The sequence below is a fragment of the Perca fluviatilis genome, chromosome 6, assembly GCF_010015445.1.
Source record: "Perca fluviatilis chromosome 6, GENO_Pfluv_1.0, whole genome shotgun sequence".
In the NCBI taxonomy this organism is placed as follows: domain Eukaryota; kingdom Metazoa; phylum Chordata; class Actinopteri; order Perciformes; family Percidae; genus Perca; species Perca fluviatilis.
In genome coordinates, this window is record NC_053117.1 from 29329301 (window position 1) to 29343974 (window position 14674).

Consider the following 14674-nt stretch of genomic DNA (forward strand, 5'->3'; position numbering starts at 1 on the left):
CGTCTCATCCTCTCTGCGTAGGAGTTGACGTTGCCCATCTGTGTCGTAACTCGGGTCAGTGTCTGGACGCAGGAAACGTTCACTACTGCCACTGCCAGATTGGATATACTGGAAGTTACTGTGAGGAGCAGGTGGACGAATGCACCCCAAACCCCTGCCAAAACGGAGCCACCTGTACTGACTTTTTAGGTGGATACACCTGCAAGGTAACAGCACCCAAAGAAAACGATGCACCTAGTTGTTTGAATTTTATTGTAATTTAAGTTTACATTGCATTTTAAATGCTACTGTATCAATTTAGAAATAATTTGCAATCTTTTTTAACGTTATGCCTATCAGAGTGCATCAGGTCTAAATATAATGATAACATTTTACCTTTTATAGTAACTTGCAGCGATTTAATTAAACCTCATTTTATGTTGACATTTTTCCAGTGACAATCATGCAATGTATTTTAATTTTAATTGCAAATTGAGTCTTAAAGGCCACTCTACTTGGCATTTCAAAGGTCTCTTTACATTATCTAAAATTATTTTTAAATCTCAAACCTGAATTTTGTGTCATGAATTTGTTAAAATGCCTGAATGTACAGCAGGCATCCTTTAAGCTAAAACAACTCTAGGCAGTCCTTATAAAGAGACCTGGTTATAAATAGAAGACAAAACGCTTGGTTATGTTAATCTCCTCTGGAATAAAGGATCTGCTGGCCTTGGCAGGATGGAGGCCAGAAAACAGCCAGGTAAACAAAAAACATCTTTGTTTCATGTCAGACATTGATTAAACTTTCCCCTCTCTTCTCCCTCTGCCTTCCTTGTTTTCCTCCTTCTCGACTTCTTCTTCTCTTTTCTTCTCTCTCTTGTTCCTTCTCTCTCTCAGTGCATGCCAGGATATGTGGGGACCAACTGCTCTGACGAGATCAATGAATGTTTCTCCCAGCCGTGCCAGAACGGGGGCACCTGCATTGACCTGATCAATACCTACAAATGCTCCTGTCCCCGGGGAACCCAAGGTCAGCAGACCCCACGCACACTCCTCCACACCACTCTGCCTCTCCATCCTCTCCTCCTTGTCTCCACACTTAATTAATTAGGGCTTAAAAGCAGTCAGGGCATGTCTGCAAAACTCCTCCCGTCTTGCCTCCATCCTTTTCTCTACTTGTCAAATACACCATTGATTTTTCTCACACACGTGAAGGGAGGGTGTGTTGTAGTTCAGCACAAAGTGCCAGCGGACTTGGGTGTGTCCCAAAAAAAACAACATGTTGAAAGATATTTTGATAAAAAAAAAAAAAAATAGTTATATATTTTAGATTTACAATTTTTAAGACTCATTGTTTAAAAAACAAAAATCTTAAGGAATCCCCTCCCTGTGTCATGTCCTGCTTGGTTTTAAACTAAAGCATGTTACATGATATTCTATTTATTTGTCACTGTTTTTAAGTCTCCATTTGAATTTATGTGTTTCATTTCTGGACACCTTCAACCTTTTCTCTGTTAAACTTCAAGCCATATAATATTGTTGAGGCCTGTAAGATGTCAAGACACAATTACCACACCTCTAACCTATTTGGTTTTTTACCAATCTTTACTGAAAAATATCCAGATTTTTACCAAGGAGCAAATCAGTTTAAACCAAATTTCACACGAGGAAACGCAAATGAGCTACTGATAATGTGTCAAAATCCTTTAGGTAAAAAAATCAAACAATTTTACTGCAGAGTGTTTGCGCTGCATATGTCATTTTACAAATCTGATTTTCACCTCAATGATTGTATCATAGATTTATTATAATCAATATTTACTATTTTTTAATAAGCTAAACACTGATACATTCTTACAAAAAACAGCATCAGTTTGCAATCATACAAGGACAAAGATATGATTTTTTTTCCATTGGCTTTACCCTCAATGGACCATAATGCAATGCAGCCATGAGACATTTTGCATTACTGAGGGAATTATGAGGCAGTTTTTCCTACATCAGTGTTTTTTTTCTGTGGCTATAGATCAGTCATTTATGTGTAGAGCACTCTGTTTAATCTCACAAATAATCTTTCGATGGTTGTTGAATGTCACCCGGTTGAGAGAAAATGGTTATACCAGTATAGTAGATAACCTTATCACAAGAGTGTTCCTGGAATGCATTGAACATCACAGATTACATGTTGCAAAAATATCGAGGAGCAAAAGTTTCAATGGAAAGCTGACATTACTTGTCCCTCTTCCCCCGACATTCCCATCCCTCAGGTGTGCACTGTGAGATAAACATTGACGACTGCAACCCGTTCACCGACCCAGTCACCAAAGAGCCCAAGTGTTTCAACAAAGGGAAGTGCGTGGATCGAGTCGGAGGCTACCACTGCATCTGCTCTGCAGGATACGTAGGGGAGCGCTGCGAGGGAGACATCAACGAGTGCCTCTCCAACCCCTGTGACCCGCGGGGCACGCACAGCTGCATCCAGCTCACCAACAACTACCGCTGCGAGTGTCGCACCGGATACACAGGTGAACAGCTGGTCCGCCATTTTGTATCAGTTTAGAGAACGAGAAAGGCATTTGATAATGTCTGCTGCTGCCAATGTGTTTGTTTAGATTGCCAGTCCATGCCTGAGTAGAATCCGTTGGGTGTTGGTTGGACAAAACAACTTTTTGAATCTTTAACTGACACATTTTACTGTTTTCTCACATGTTATTGGCCTAAATGAATAACCAAGAAAATAGTCAATAAATACATTGATAATAAAACAAATAATAATAATATAAATAATACGTTAAACGGAAATCATATTGGAAAATGTGAGGATATTTTTTGGCAACAATTACATAACATTATCAAATTTTTTTTCTGTCTGACTTCTGACAGGCCAACGCTGTGACACAGTGTTTGATGGATGTAAGGGGAAACCGTGTCGCAATGGAGGAACCTGCGCTGTAGCCAGTAACACTCCACACGGCTTCATCTGCAAATGTCCTCCTGTAAGTACACACACACACACACACACACACACACACACGCACATAAAATGTATTGTTTTTAATAGCGCTGCAAAGATTAATCAATTAGTTGTCAACTATTAAATCAATCACAAACTATTTTGGTAATCGATTAATTGGTTTTAGTCATTGTTTATGAAAGAAATTATGATTATGATTCCAGCTTCTTACAGTAAATGTTAATATTTTCTAGTTTCTTCACTCCTCTGTGACAGAAACTGAATGTCTTTGAGTTGTGGACATTTAAGGACGTCATCTTGGGCTTTGGGAAACACTGACATTTTTCACAATTTTCTGACATTTCATAGATCAAACAACTAATCGAACATAATCGACAATGAAAATAATCGTTAGCTGCAGCCCTAGCTTTTATAGTTGACACGAACGCAGATCAATTCCAAGATTTGTATTGCAATATAAAATTTAAATAATAAGCTCTGAAGTATTTGCTAAAATAAAGTTTGTAATCCTAATTCATATGTTTGTTTTTTTTGTTTGTTTTTTTGTCCAGGGCTTTACTGGCTCCACATGTGAATACGACGCCCAGGCCTGTGGCAGTCTCCACTGCCGCAATGGAGGCACCTGCATCTCCGGCCACAAGAGTCCCAAGTGTCTGTGCACCCCGTCATTCACTGGGCCTGAGTGCCAGTATCCCACCGACAGCCCCTGTAATTCCAACCCCTGCTACAACGGTGGCACGTGTGAATACACCTCTGAGGCGCCATACTACCACTGCGTCTGCCCCAAAAACTTCAACGGTCTCCTATGCCACATCCTTGATTACAGCTTCCACGGAGGGTTCGGCCATGACATCCCGCCGCCGTCTGAGGTGGAGGTCACCTGCAACATCCCGCTCTGTGAGGAAGCTAAGCACAACAAGTTCTGCGATGTGCTCTGTAACAACCACGAGTGCGGCTGGGACAACGGAGACTGCTCGCTCAACTTTGACGATCCGTGGAAGAACTGCTCAGCCTCGCTGCAGTGCTGGCGATACTTCAACGACGGAAAGTGCGATTCACAGTGTGACAACGCTGGATGTCTCTACGACGGGTTTGACTGCCAAAATCTGGAGGGACAGTGCAAGTAAGTGGTGTCTGTAACTAAAAAGTAGATAAGATTTAAATTCAAATGTCATTAATTTAATCCAAACTAGCGTACCCCTGACTTTACCTTTTTTTTCTTCAGTCCTCTGTATGACCAGTACTGCAAGGACCACTACGCTGACGGCCACTGCGACCAGGGCTGCAACAATGCTGAGTGCGAGTGGGATGGCTTGGACTGTGCCAACAACATGCCCGAGAAGCTGGCCGTGGGCCAGTTGGTCCTGGTGGTCCACATCACCCCAGAGCAGCTCCTCAACAACTCCTTTGGCTTCCTGCGAGAGCTGAGCCGCGTCCTCCGTACCAATGTGATATTCAGGAAGGACACCAAGGGCGAGATGATGGTATACCCGTACTACGGGAACGAACACGAGCTGAAGAAGTACAACGTTAAGCGCTCAGTGGATTCGTGGTCCGAGGTTCCTGTCAAGGTGCTGAACGTGGTGAAGAGGAGCCTGTACGATGGGCCAGGCGAGAGCAGAAGAATGAGGAGGGAGCTGGATCACCTAGAGATTAAAGGGTGAGCAAGAATATTCAGAAATGTTTCAGTCTACTATTCGATTTAATTCAATTTTATTTTTAGTGTCAAATCGTAACAGAAGTAGAAGTTATCTCAGGACACTTTACAAATAGAGTAGGTCTAGACCACACTCTAGAATTTACAACAGCCCCCAAGAGCAAGCATTTGTTCGAACAGTGGCGAGGAAATATTTCCTTTAAACAGGCAGAAACCTCAGACAGAACCAAACAACTGTAGTGCAATTTGGAATGATTCTGTGTACAAAATAGGTTTTACCATGGACCGCACTCTGTCTTTTTATTTACACGATCTCTGTATGTGCTTTCTCTTCTGTCTATAGTTCAGTCGTCCACTTGGAGGTGGACAACCGGCAGTGCTTCCAGCAATCCACTGAGTGTTTCCAGAGCACCAATGATGCCGCAGCTTTCCTCGGGGCATTGGCCTCCAGTGGCAAACTGGATGTTCCCTACACCATTGAAGCTGTCTTTAGTGAGTACATCCCATACTACTGCATGAATCAAAGAAAATGTGTATATACATATTATACCGGAGTTTAATGGCCATACCAGTGTGTGTGAGTCCATAACTACGGATCCGGAATACATTTTTGCAGTTTTAGGTTTTTTGGATGTATTTTCTAAAGGATTCCCGTCATCCATTGTTTTTTTCACACGTCTGTACGGTATTAAAATACTTTAGCAGATTTGTAAAACTCACTTGAGATGTATACTTTATTATAGTGGTCGTCAAGTCATTGTGTGGTAACCTGCACTTGTATAAACTCTATTGAAACGCACATCAATGAGCAACATGTTGCACTGGGTGGCATGTTCCTTCATCATGATGAGCCTGGGCACTGCAGTTTATTTTGAGTCAATTCCACATACACCATCCTGCTGCTGGAGATACTCCCTAGGCCACCAAAGTGTATTAATCCGCCCCTGAAACTAGTGCACAACAAATGAATTTGTATTGCTATTTGTGTAACATTTGCTGAAAACTGCAGTGCCCAGCTGTGAAAGGGAACTATGATGAAAAATATATATGTGTATTTAAAGATACCGGATAAGCGGGCGAAGATGGATGGATGGATTTAAAGATTACTATTGACAGACAAACTAACATATTAGTGGTTTTGGTCTTCATGGGATTCATTCGTTGACAACAACAAGCGTATCGAATATCGCCAGCCTCATCTTTTAAACTGCATTACCACGCAAACTTTGACACAGATTTGATGTTCTCTGTGACAGTTACACTACTCAAATACAATCTAAGACTCTGGTAACTGACTTTCATATGTGGGGAAACCAAAAACTGCCGCAAATGGTCGGAGAAAGACAAAAATCTAAAACACAACTGAAATGTTTGCATAATGATTAGTTGTAATGTAAGATAAATGTGATCCACTGGTATAATCCTTTAAAGGTCCCATGACATAGTCCTCTTTGAATGCTTTTATATAGACCTTAGTGGTCCCCTAATACTGTATCTGAAGTGTCTTTCCCGAAATTCAGCCTTGGTGCAGAATTACAGCCACTAGAGCCAGTCCCACAATGAGCTTTCCTTAGTATGTGCCATTTCTGTGTCTGTAGCTTTTTCTCTGGGTGGGCAAAGCAGAGAAAGGGGAGGTAATCTTCCTCCTTATGACCTCACAAGGAGCAAGATTCCAGATCGGCCCATCTGAGCTTTAATTTTCTCAAAGGCAGAGCAGGATACCCAGGGCTCGGTTTACACCTATCACCATTTCTAACCACCGGGGGACCATAGGCAGGCTGGGGGAACACATATTAATGTTAAAAAACCATGGGACCTTTAAGGCCTTCCTCTAGTGTCCACACATACATACTCATGCACAAGTGGATAAGACACATGCTCTTCCACACTCAAACTGGAAGTATCCGCTGCGCCCTCTGGTCGGGTCCTAACCCTACCACTCTTTGATTGTGTATTTGTTATGCAGCGGTGAACAAATGCAATTGTGAATCTCATGGCCTAAACAATCAATCCTTCTCTCTGTGTGTAAATCCATTGGCTTCAGGCTCCAAAATGGTTAATTGCTGCAAATCAACTCGTCCAACCCCCTACTCACACAATGTAACACTATCTCTGTCTCTGTGTCTGTCTGTCTTCCTTTCACAGACATGTACATGTACACATATACATCCACACATAACACACTCTCACATGCACGCACACACACTTCATCCCACAGTGTGAGGGGCTGCTGCAACCTTCACCTCACTGAATGTAATACCAGGACTTAATGCATCTCTAAGGGTTTAGGTTGGGGGAGTTTATCATTTCAAAATCGTTAGTGGAAAAAAAAAGAGAAGGGGAAAAATTGATCGGGAGTGTGCTAGAAGTTGGGAGTCTTTGTTATCTCGAAAATCCTAATAAATCCTTCGTCTTTACAGCTTAAAGCGCGTGCAGTAATTTGAAGTTCATTAATCCCCCTCCTTTTTTTCTCTTAAGAAGAAATGGTAAAGTTGTCTCTTGGTACCCTGGGTTGAAAAGGGAGAGAGGAGGTGCTGGTGTTCTCCCCCCCCCCCCTTTCTTTTTTCTTCTTTTTTTTTATCACGCCCCATCCCTTTTTTTTTCCTTTTTTGATAAAAAGTGGTTAGCAATTCTGATTATTACTGAATAGATAGAAGAAGCTAGCTTTACAAACGGTGAGCATCCTCAGTCAGTTTCTGGCACTTGCTGCTGGCTGCGGTGTTTTTGGAGTGGGAACCGTGAGGCGAAGAAAAGCTGGACTAGCTCTGCTCGAGCACTCCGGCTGATCCTGGGTGTCCTGGTCTATCTTCTGTCGGTCCGCGTCCGTTCCTCGGCCCGTCTTGACCATGCTGTCCCTTTCCCTACCAGGCGGTGTGGACCCCCAGCCTCCACAGGAACCCTATCCAATCTACTTGGTCCTGGGCGGCGTAGGGATACTGGCCTTCCTCGGAGTGGGGATGGTGGCTGCCCGAAAGCGCCGCCATGAGCACGGGCGCCTCTGGCTCCCCGAGGGCTTCAAGACCACAGAGACAAGCAAGAAGAAGAGACGTGAGCCTGTCGGAGAGGATTCAGTGGGATTAAAGTAAGTTTACATTTATTCACCAGTGGCGCTCTGTGTCATTGGGTACCTGTTTCTTTGCGGGTCAGGTGAAGGGCTAGTTCTGATGGTCAAAATGGGTGTAACTGGTTATCAGTCAAATTTGGGAAAGGGGGGGGTGTTCACCTGGATCATTAATGATAATGATATAGTGGGTTTAGGTGCGCATTAATTGACTTGTTGGGGCAAAGGGGTGGGGTATGGATTTAATCAATGCTTTTGTTTTTCTGCGTTGCTGCACCATTAATGGTGAGTGGCTCGGATGAGATGGAAGCAGTAGAGAACATGGATTTTTACTGGGATTTCTGCTTCATCACAGGCCACTGAAAAACACCTCAGACATTTCACTCATGGATGACACCCAGAATGAATGGGGAGAAGACGAGCCTTCGGATGCAAAACGCTTCAGGGTAAGGAAATGGAATTATTACACGCCAACAAAACTTTTAGGTATATATATATATATATTTTTTTTAAACTTGAGCAACAATTTCTTACAAAAACTAATTCTGGAATTTCAAAATTCCTTACATGGGATATGAAAATTACATTATTGTGCATTGTTCTGAAGATTGTTTTTGAATAATTTGTATTATCTATGTTAAAATTAAATTAAATGAAAATTCTATTTTTATAATTTGTGATTTTTCCAGTTGTCTAACCTCTTTCTGTCCCTGTTTTAGCAGTTTGACGAGCAGGCTATACTGGAGGTGGACGACCAGACGGACCACCGCCAGTGGACGCAGCAGCACCTGGACGCCGCAGACCTGCGCATCCCATCCATCGCTCCCACACCCCCTCAGGGCGAGATTGAGAATGACTGCATGGATGTCAATGTCCGGGGACCAGGTGGGTGACTTAACATTTACTTACTCACTTACTATTAAGAACCTGGTTGTTGTAAGTTCTGTGCCAACGCATGCAGAAAGAATCATTGGATATGGGCTTAATTTGGTTAATTTTCGACTCGGCTGTCTTAAAAAATAAAAAATACTTATTCCAAGATTTTATTAAAAATAAAATGTAATTGTTTAATATGTCAGCATAGCTCCAGTTAAAGGTATAATTAACAAAATTAATTGATTTCTGTTGCACAAAATTAGCTCTATTATTTCTGACTTTACTCGTATTTCTTTTTTTCTGTACTGGTACTGGATTGTTTCCTCTCTTCAGACCTCTAAAAATACTTCAAATGAATCCATTTGAGAAAGAAAAAATATGCTTTGGTAGAACTGCTCACATTTATGTGCACAGTACAGCAGTAGGAGTCACAAGAAGACAGTGATTTGTTTTAAACAGGTCACAAGCTTAAAAAGGATTTAGCGGATTAACTCATAACTTTTTGAATGAACATTTCTAGAGGTGCATGTTTGTGTGTGTGTGCCTGTGTGTGTGTGTGCGTGCGTTCGTGCAACTTCACACATTTTCTGAGAAAACATTTCACCTTTCTAGTGTGTGTATGTGCATGAATGCATGTGTATCTGGATTGATTCAATGCCTTTTTTAAGCAAACGTTTCACATTTCTTGTGCGTGCGTGCGTGCGTGCGTGCGTGTGTGTGTGTAATCGCACATGTAGGAGTTGCTAAAGCCCCATGTCCTCAGGGTAAAGGATCTTCTTCAAAGCAGCCGGCTGGAAGCCAGGCGCCTGGGGGAAAACACTGATTCCTGATCAGATTAATCATTTGACCAGTAATGGGCCTCTGTTTTTTTTTCTATTTCACATTACAAAAACCAATGAAGGCATCAAATGCAAAAACCCAATTTTGTAGTAAGTGCCAAACTCCCTGAAGAAAAGCTATGAAAATCAAAGTAACGGGGTTAACAAGTTGAGAACACACTTTTTCCCCCGTCGTGGATCGATGCACTTGAATCGACCAAATCTGCGAGATCTGGGGCTTGCTATCCTTTTGAAGAGGAGAAAACCTATTCAAGTCGACTGACTGAGCTGCCTCTCACAGTTAGATATTAATGCTTCGTTTTTGCAGCAGTGTAGCTTTGGCAAGCCCCGGCCTCTATCCCCCTAGCTTCGCTTTCCTTCTGAAGCGTCTCCTGTGCCGGGGCCTTGATCAGAATCCATTATCGAAAAGGAGAGAGCTGTGATGATTCAACCCAGGCAAAAGTGTCAAATCCCCATTCGATTTGTTTGTTTCTTTGGTTTTGATCTGCCTGCTGCTTTGAAGTGCAGGCTCCTGTCTTCCTGTAGTAGTTACTGGGCCTGTGTTGTGCTGACCATGCAGTCTGTTACCTACAAGTGGCTTTTTTCATAATACCTCTCTCATCCCCCTTCTCTGTCCAGATGGATTCACACCGCTGATGATTGCATCCTGCAGCGGGGGAGGTTTAGAAACAGGCAACAGCGAGGAAGAGGAGGATGCGTCTGCCAACGTGATCAGCGACTTCATCTACCAGGGCGCTAACCTTCACAATCAGACCGACCGCACAGGTGAAACCGCTCTTCACCTGGCCGCCCGCTACGCTCGCTCTGACGCTGCCAAACGCCTGCTGGAGGCCAGCGCTGATGCCAACGTCCAGGACAACATGGGCAGGACGCCTCTGCATGCTGCTGTGGCAGCTGATGCCCAGGGCGTGTTCCAGGTGGGTTCTCATACGCCAAATGTAAGTCCCAATTATTGGGATTACCCTAGGTGGTATAGTTATAATAGTTTTCCTGAAATTAAAATAAGGATTAGTCAATATATCATTCACCGAACATTAGGTTTCTAGCTCTCAAATGTTCATTTGTTTTATATGCTATTTAATTGAATATATTTGGGTTTAAGATTGTTAGTCGGACAAAACAAGCAATTTGAAGGTATCACCTTTGGCTCCGGGAAATTGTGACTGTCATTTTTTTTTACTATTTTTCTGACATGTTATGGTCAATAAATTGCTGAAAAGTATAGCTGTCAATGTATCTGCATACTATTGCAGACCAGACCAGTTAGAATTACTTAAAATTACTCATATGGTAAATTGTACATTTATTTTAAAAAATTTAGTCAACCTTGGAAGTATGAAACTTAGATTATGTCAGTTGAATAATGTTTAGCTTAAAAGGAGTAACCTATTATATGTTTCCATAGATTCTGATAAGAAACCGCGCCACAGACTTGGATGCCCGCATGCATGATGGCACTACACCCCTGATCTTGGCTGCCAGGCTGGCGGCAGTGGAGGGCATGGTGGAGGAGCTCATAAACTGCCACGCTGATGTCAATGCAATCGATGATTTCGGTAAAGATTCTCTTTTTTATGCCACATATATGGGCCTAACAGTAATTGCAATGTAGTGCTGAATGTTGTCAAATGGTAAAGAGCCTTACATGCATCAAAAGAACTATTCTAACAAGATCTAATAATTCTGTTTTTGTCTCTGCAGGTAAATCAGCCCTACATTGGGCCGCAGCAGTAAATAACGTGGAGGCTGCAATTGTGCTTCTCAAGAACGGTGCCAACAAGGACATGCAAAACAACAAGGTAAAAAAGCTGCTCTTAGTTCTGTAAAACAATAGTGAAACATCTTTCCGAAATAACATTCCTCGCCCGTCTGTGAATCTCTTAATGTGTTGTCTTCTTTCTGTCTGCCTCAGGAGGAAACCCCTCTATTCTTGGCTGCCAGGGAAGGAAGCTACGCGTCTGCCAAGGTCTTACTGGACCACTTTGCAAACAGAGAAATAACTGACCACATGGACCGGTTACCCAGAGACATTGCACAGGAGAGAATGCACCATGACATTGTGCGACTGCTGGACGATTACAACCTGGTACGGAGTCCTCACATGCATGGGTCACTCAGCACCACATTATCACCCCCTCTCTGCTCGCCCAACGGCTACCTGGGCAGCATGAAGCAGCCCCAGCCTCAAGGCCAGGGCAAAAAGGCACGTAAGCCTAGCGCCAAGGGCATCGGCTGCAAGGAGGGCAAAGACATGAAGGTAAAGAAGAAGAATTCGCAGGATGGGAAGTCCGGGAACCTCCTGGACGGCTCAGGTGTTCTGTCGCCAGTTGACTCGTTGGAGTCTCCACACGGCTATGTTTCTGATGTGGCCTCGCCGACCATGATGACCTCACCTTTCCAGCAGTCGCCATCTGTATCCTTGAACCACCTGCAGGGTATGTCTGATCCACACCTGTCCGTAAACCACATGGTGATGCCAAACAAGCAGGAGCTGGCTCGGATGCAGTTTGACCCCCTGCCTCCCCGTCTCACCCATCTGCCTGTGTCTGGCTCCGGTGTCCAGGGCCAGTGTGATTGGCTGTCCAGGATGCACGGCAACATGAGCCAGCCAGGCCAGTTCAACCCAATGAGAGGATCACAGGGTGGTCAGGGAGGTCTGCACTCTGGAGGGCAGCATGCGATGATGACCTCCCTCCACAACGGCCACCCCAACACCAGCCTGCCTCAGATGATGACCTACCAGGGGATCCAGAGCACCAGACTGGCTCCACAGCCCCACATGATGCAGCAGCAGGCTCAGCAGATGCAGCAGATGCAGAACCTGCAGCAGCTCCAACAGCAGCAACAACAACAGAGCATCCAGCTGCAGCACCAGAACTCTAACACGACCAACAGCCAGAACTTCATCAGCGGGGAGCTCAGTTCCCCGGAGCTCCAGCAAGGCACTGGCAACTCCAGCATGCCCATCCACACCATCCTGCCGCAGGAGACCCAGATTATGCCCTCCTCCATCAACCAGTCAATGCCCAGCAACCAGTTCCTTACCCCACCCTCCCAGCACAGCTATTCAGGGCCCATGGACAACACCCCAAACCATCAGGTCCAGGTGCCTGACCACCCCTTTCTGACCCCCTCCCCCAGCTCCCCTGATCAGTGGTCAAGTTCATCTCCTCATTCCAACATGTCCGACTGGTCAGAGAGCATTTCAAGTCCACCGACCAGCATGCAGTCTCAGATTGGACATATACCTGAAAAGTTCAAATAAAAAGCTTGTATCATTGCGCCCAGATGAGCTGCTGTATATTTTTTTATAAAAAAAGGCACTCTTTGTTGAAAAAAGAAGAAGAAAAGGGCAAAGCTGTAAACACAATTTAATAGGACATTTTTATATGCTTTTATACTAACAGCAACACCTGTGTTTCATCCATTCTTTTTATTTATTAATGCCTTATTTATACACATTGCCTGCTTACAGAAATTTCGGGGATCCATGGTGCTGGGTCATACACAGGACAGAGAAAGTCCTTTAGAGACTCTTTTCTTTTAGCATTACTTTTCTGCAGTGAAGCCGCAGCATACACACTGGGTATTTATTTTTGGTCTTTGCTTTTTCCATATCATTTTTCAATCTTTGTTTATATATTATGTTATTTTTGTATAATCATGTTTATAAATAAACTTGTGACCATGGGGCATTTTATATAGCACATTTTTAAGTTTCAGTGTTATTATTGTGTGGGAAATATTCTGGTGGTCAATGATAAATAAGTTGTGACTGTTAACAGAACACGTGTCCTGTATTATATGCACAGGTCCTGTATGTTTTCACAATTCCCCCTTGAGTGATTCTTAGTTACACTCTCAACAGTTGTGTACATTTCTTGACTCAATGGAACAACATTATGTTGTGCCTTCAGATTTGATTGCATTCATATGTAGAGATGTGGTGGAGATTTGATATGTTGTACAGTATAACGCCATCTTGGAGACTGGCAATTAAGACAGGCTTGAGTATCTGTTGGTGTTTGAGAACTGGCCCGTCGGCCACAGTGTATGTTGTTGTCCAGAGGGAAAAGGAAACTACATTTCCCCTATCCCTCCTATTAGTTTGAGCCTATGGCTGTGTTCTTCTGTAAATATGTTATGCATTTCCCTTGTAAGCAAGATTTTGTTTAAGAAATCTGATGTCTTAAGCATGCAATTTAGATAGGTCTCGCACCAGTCAGCCTCTAAAATATCAAACAGAACAGAATATATATTTTGTATTTTACTGTCCCTTATGCATAAATAAATTTGAACTATATACAAATAGATATGCTATATTGTTAGGAGACATTTTTCTCATAAAAGGAAAAATTCATAAATATTGAGGTTTTATAAATTCATATTTATTTACTGTTCTGTAACACATAAAAATCCACTTGAGGCAACCATGTGTGCATATTATGAGATGTTTTTGTTACACTTTGGTTAAAACTGTTGGCTAAGTTCTCAGTTGTCTCCGCTTCAGTACTTTTGAGACACTCCCTGGTATAGTTTGCTAAATGTTATAATTTAAAAATGTATTAGGTTGTAGTGAAATTGTAATATCTGCAATATGTTTCCTTCCTCTTATAAAGTTATACTTTGCAAGAAATGTATTTCCCATTTTCATTTTCAATCTGTAAAAAACGTTTCTTGTTATAATAAAGGGCACTTGTGTGTCTTGAACCTATGACCGTCCTTTTTTTCTTATAAATTACTTTACAAAATCTCTAAAATCCTCCAGACACACTGTGAAACAAGGGATTAGCTAAATAAGTATAGATCTAGTACAATATCCACAGTATAAGTATGTGCATCTGATAGTTCCAGGCAACAATTGATAGATTTAAAAAACAAAATACGTGACTTTGCTCTTCATACACACTTCATTTCATCTTTTTACATTTGCTGAGGGGGCCAAGTACAAATATTTTACTTAGTGTGTCTCCCTCTAGTGGTGGTATTATAATTGACACTCCTAAATGAAAGGTCCATCTGCACTGTTTCTGCAGCTTGTGCATGTTGTAGAAAAGGTAATTTCTAATCTATTAATGCATATTTTATTGTACAATTAGTTATTAATTAATAAAATGCTTTATTACTATTTGTGTGACCCTTGTGGTGGTCCTTCATATAATACTACCTGACCCCCACATTTGTTGAATGGCAATATTATTAAACATAAACTATGCAACATCTTAGCACACAACGGAAATAATGAAGGTGTGTAAATAATACCAAAAATGATTTGTATCCAAATGATT

The 14674-nt window shown here is 42.4% G+C and overlaps 1 protein-coding gene across 2 annotated transcripts in view; it reads left to right on the forward strand.

Annotated features, from left to right (window-relative positions):
- LOC120560594 (neurogenic locus notch homolog protein 1-like) overlaps positions 1 to 14100 on the forward strand; it is a 46279-nt gene extending 32179 nt beyond the window's left edge. The window contains exons 21-34 of one of the 2 annotated variants that reach the window (XM_039803258.1): positions 22 to 206; positions 877 to 1009; positions 2247 to 2504; positions 2863 to 2975; positions 3505 to 4076; positions 4179 to 4613; positions 4954 to 5102; positions 7479 to 7692; positions 8027 to 8117; positions 8391 to 8556; positions 10005 to 10303; positions 10792 to 10942; positions 11088 to 11185; positions 11299 to 14100. In XM_039803258.1, coding sequence (XP_039659192.1) covers positions 22 to 206; positions 877 to 1009; positions 2247 to 2504; positions 2863 to 2975; positions 3505 to 4076; positions 4179 to 4613; positions 4954 to 5102; positions 7479 to 7692; positions 8027 to 8117; positions 8391 to 8556; positions 10005 to 10303; positions 10792 to 10942; positions 11088 to 11185; positions 11299 to 12651 — 4217 coding nt within the window. In that variant the 3' untranslated portion in view covers positions 12652 to 14100. The remainder of the gene's footprint in view (positions 1 to 21; positions 207 to 876; positions 1010 to 2246; positions 2505 to 2862; positions 2976 to 3504; positions 4077 to 4178; positions 4614 to 4953; positions 5103 to 7478; positions 7693 to 8026; positions 8118 to 8390; positions 8557 to 10004; positions 10304 to 10791; positions 10943 to 11087; positions 11186 to 11298) is intronic. The other variant, XM_039803259.1, reaches the window with a different exon arrangement.
- Positions 14101 to 14674: the final 574 nt, after the last annotated feature.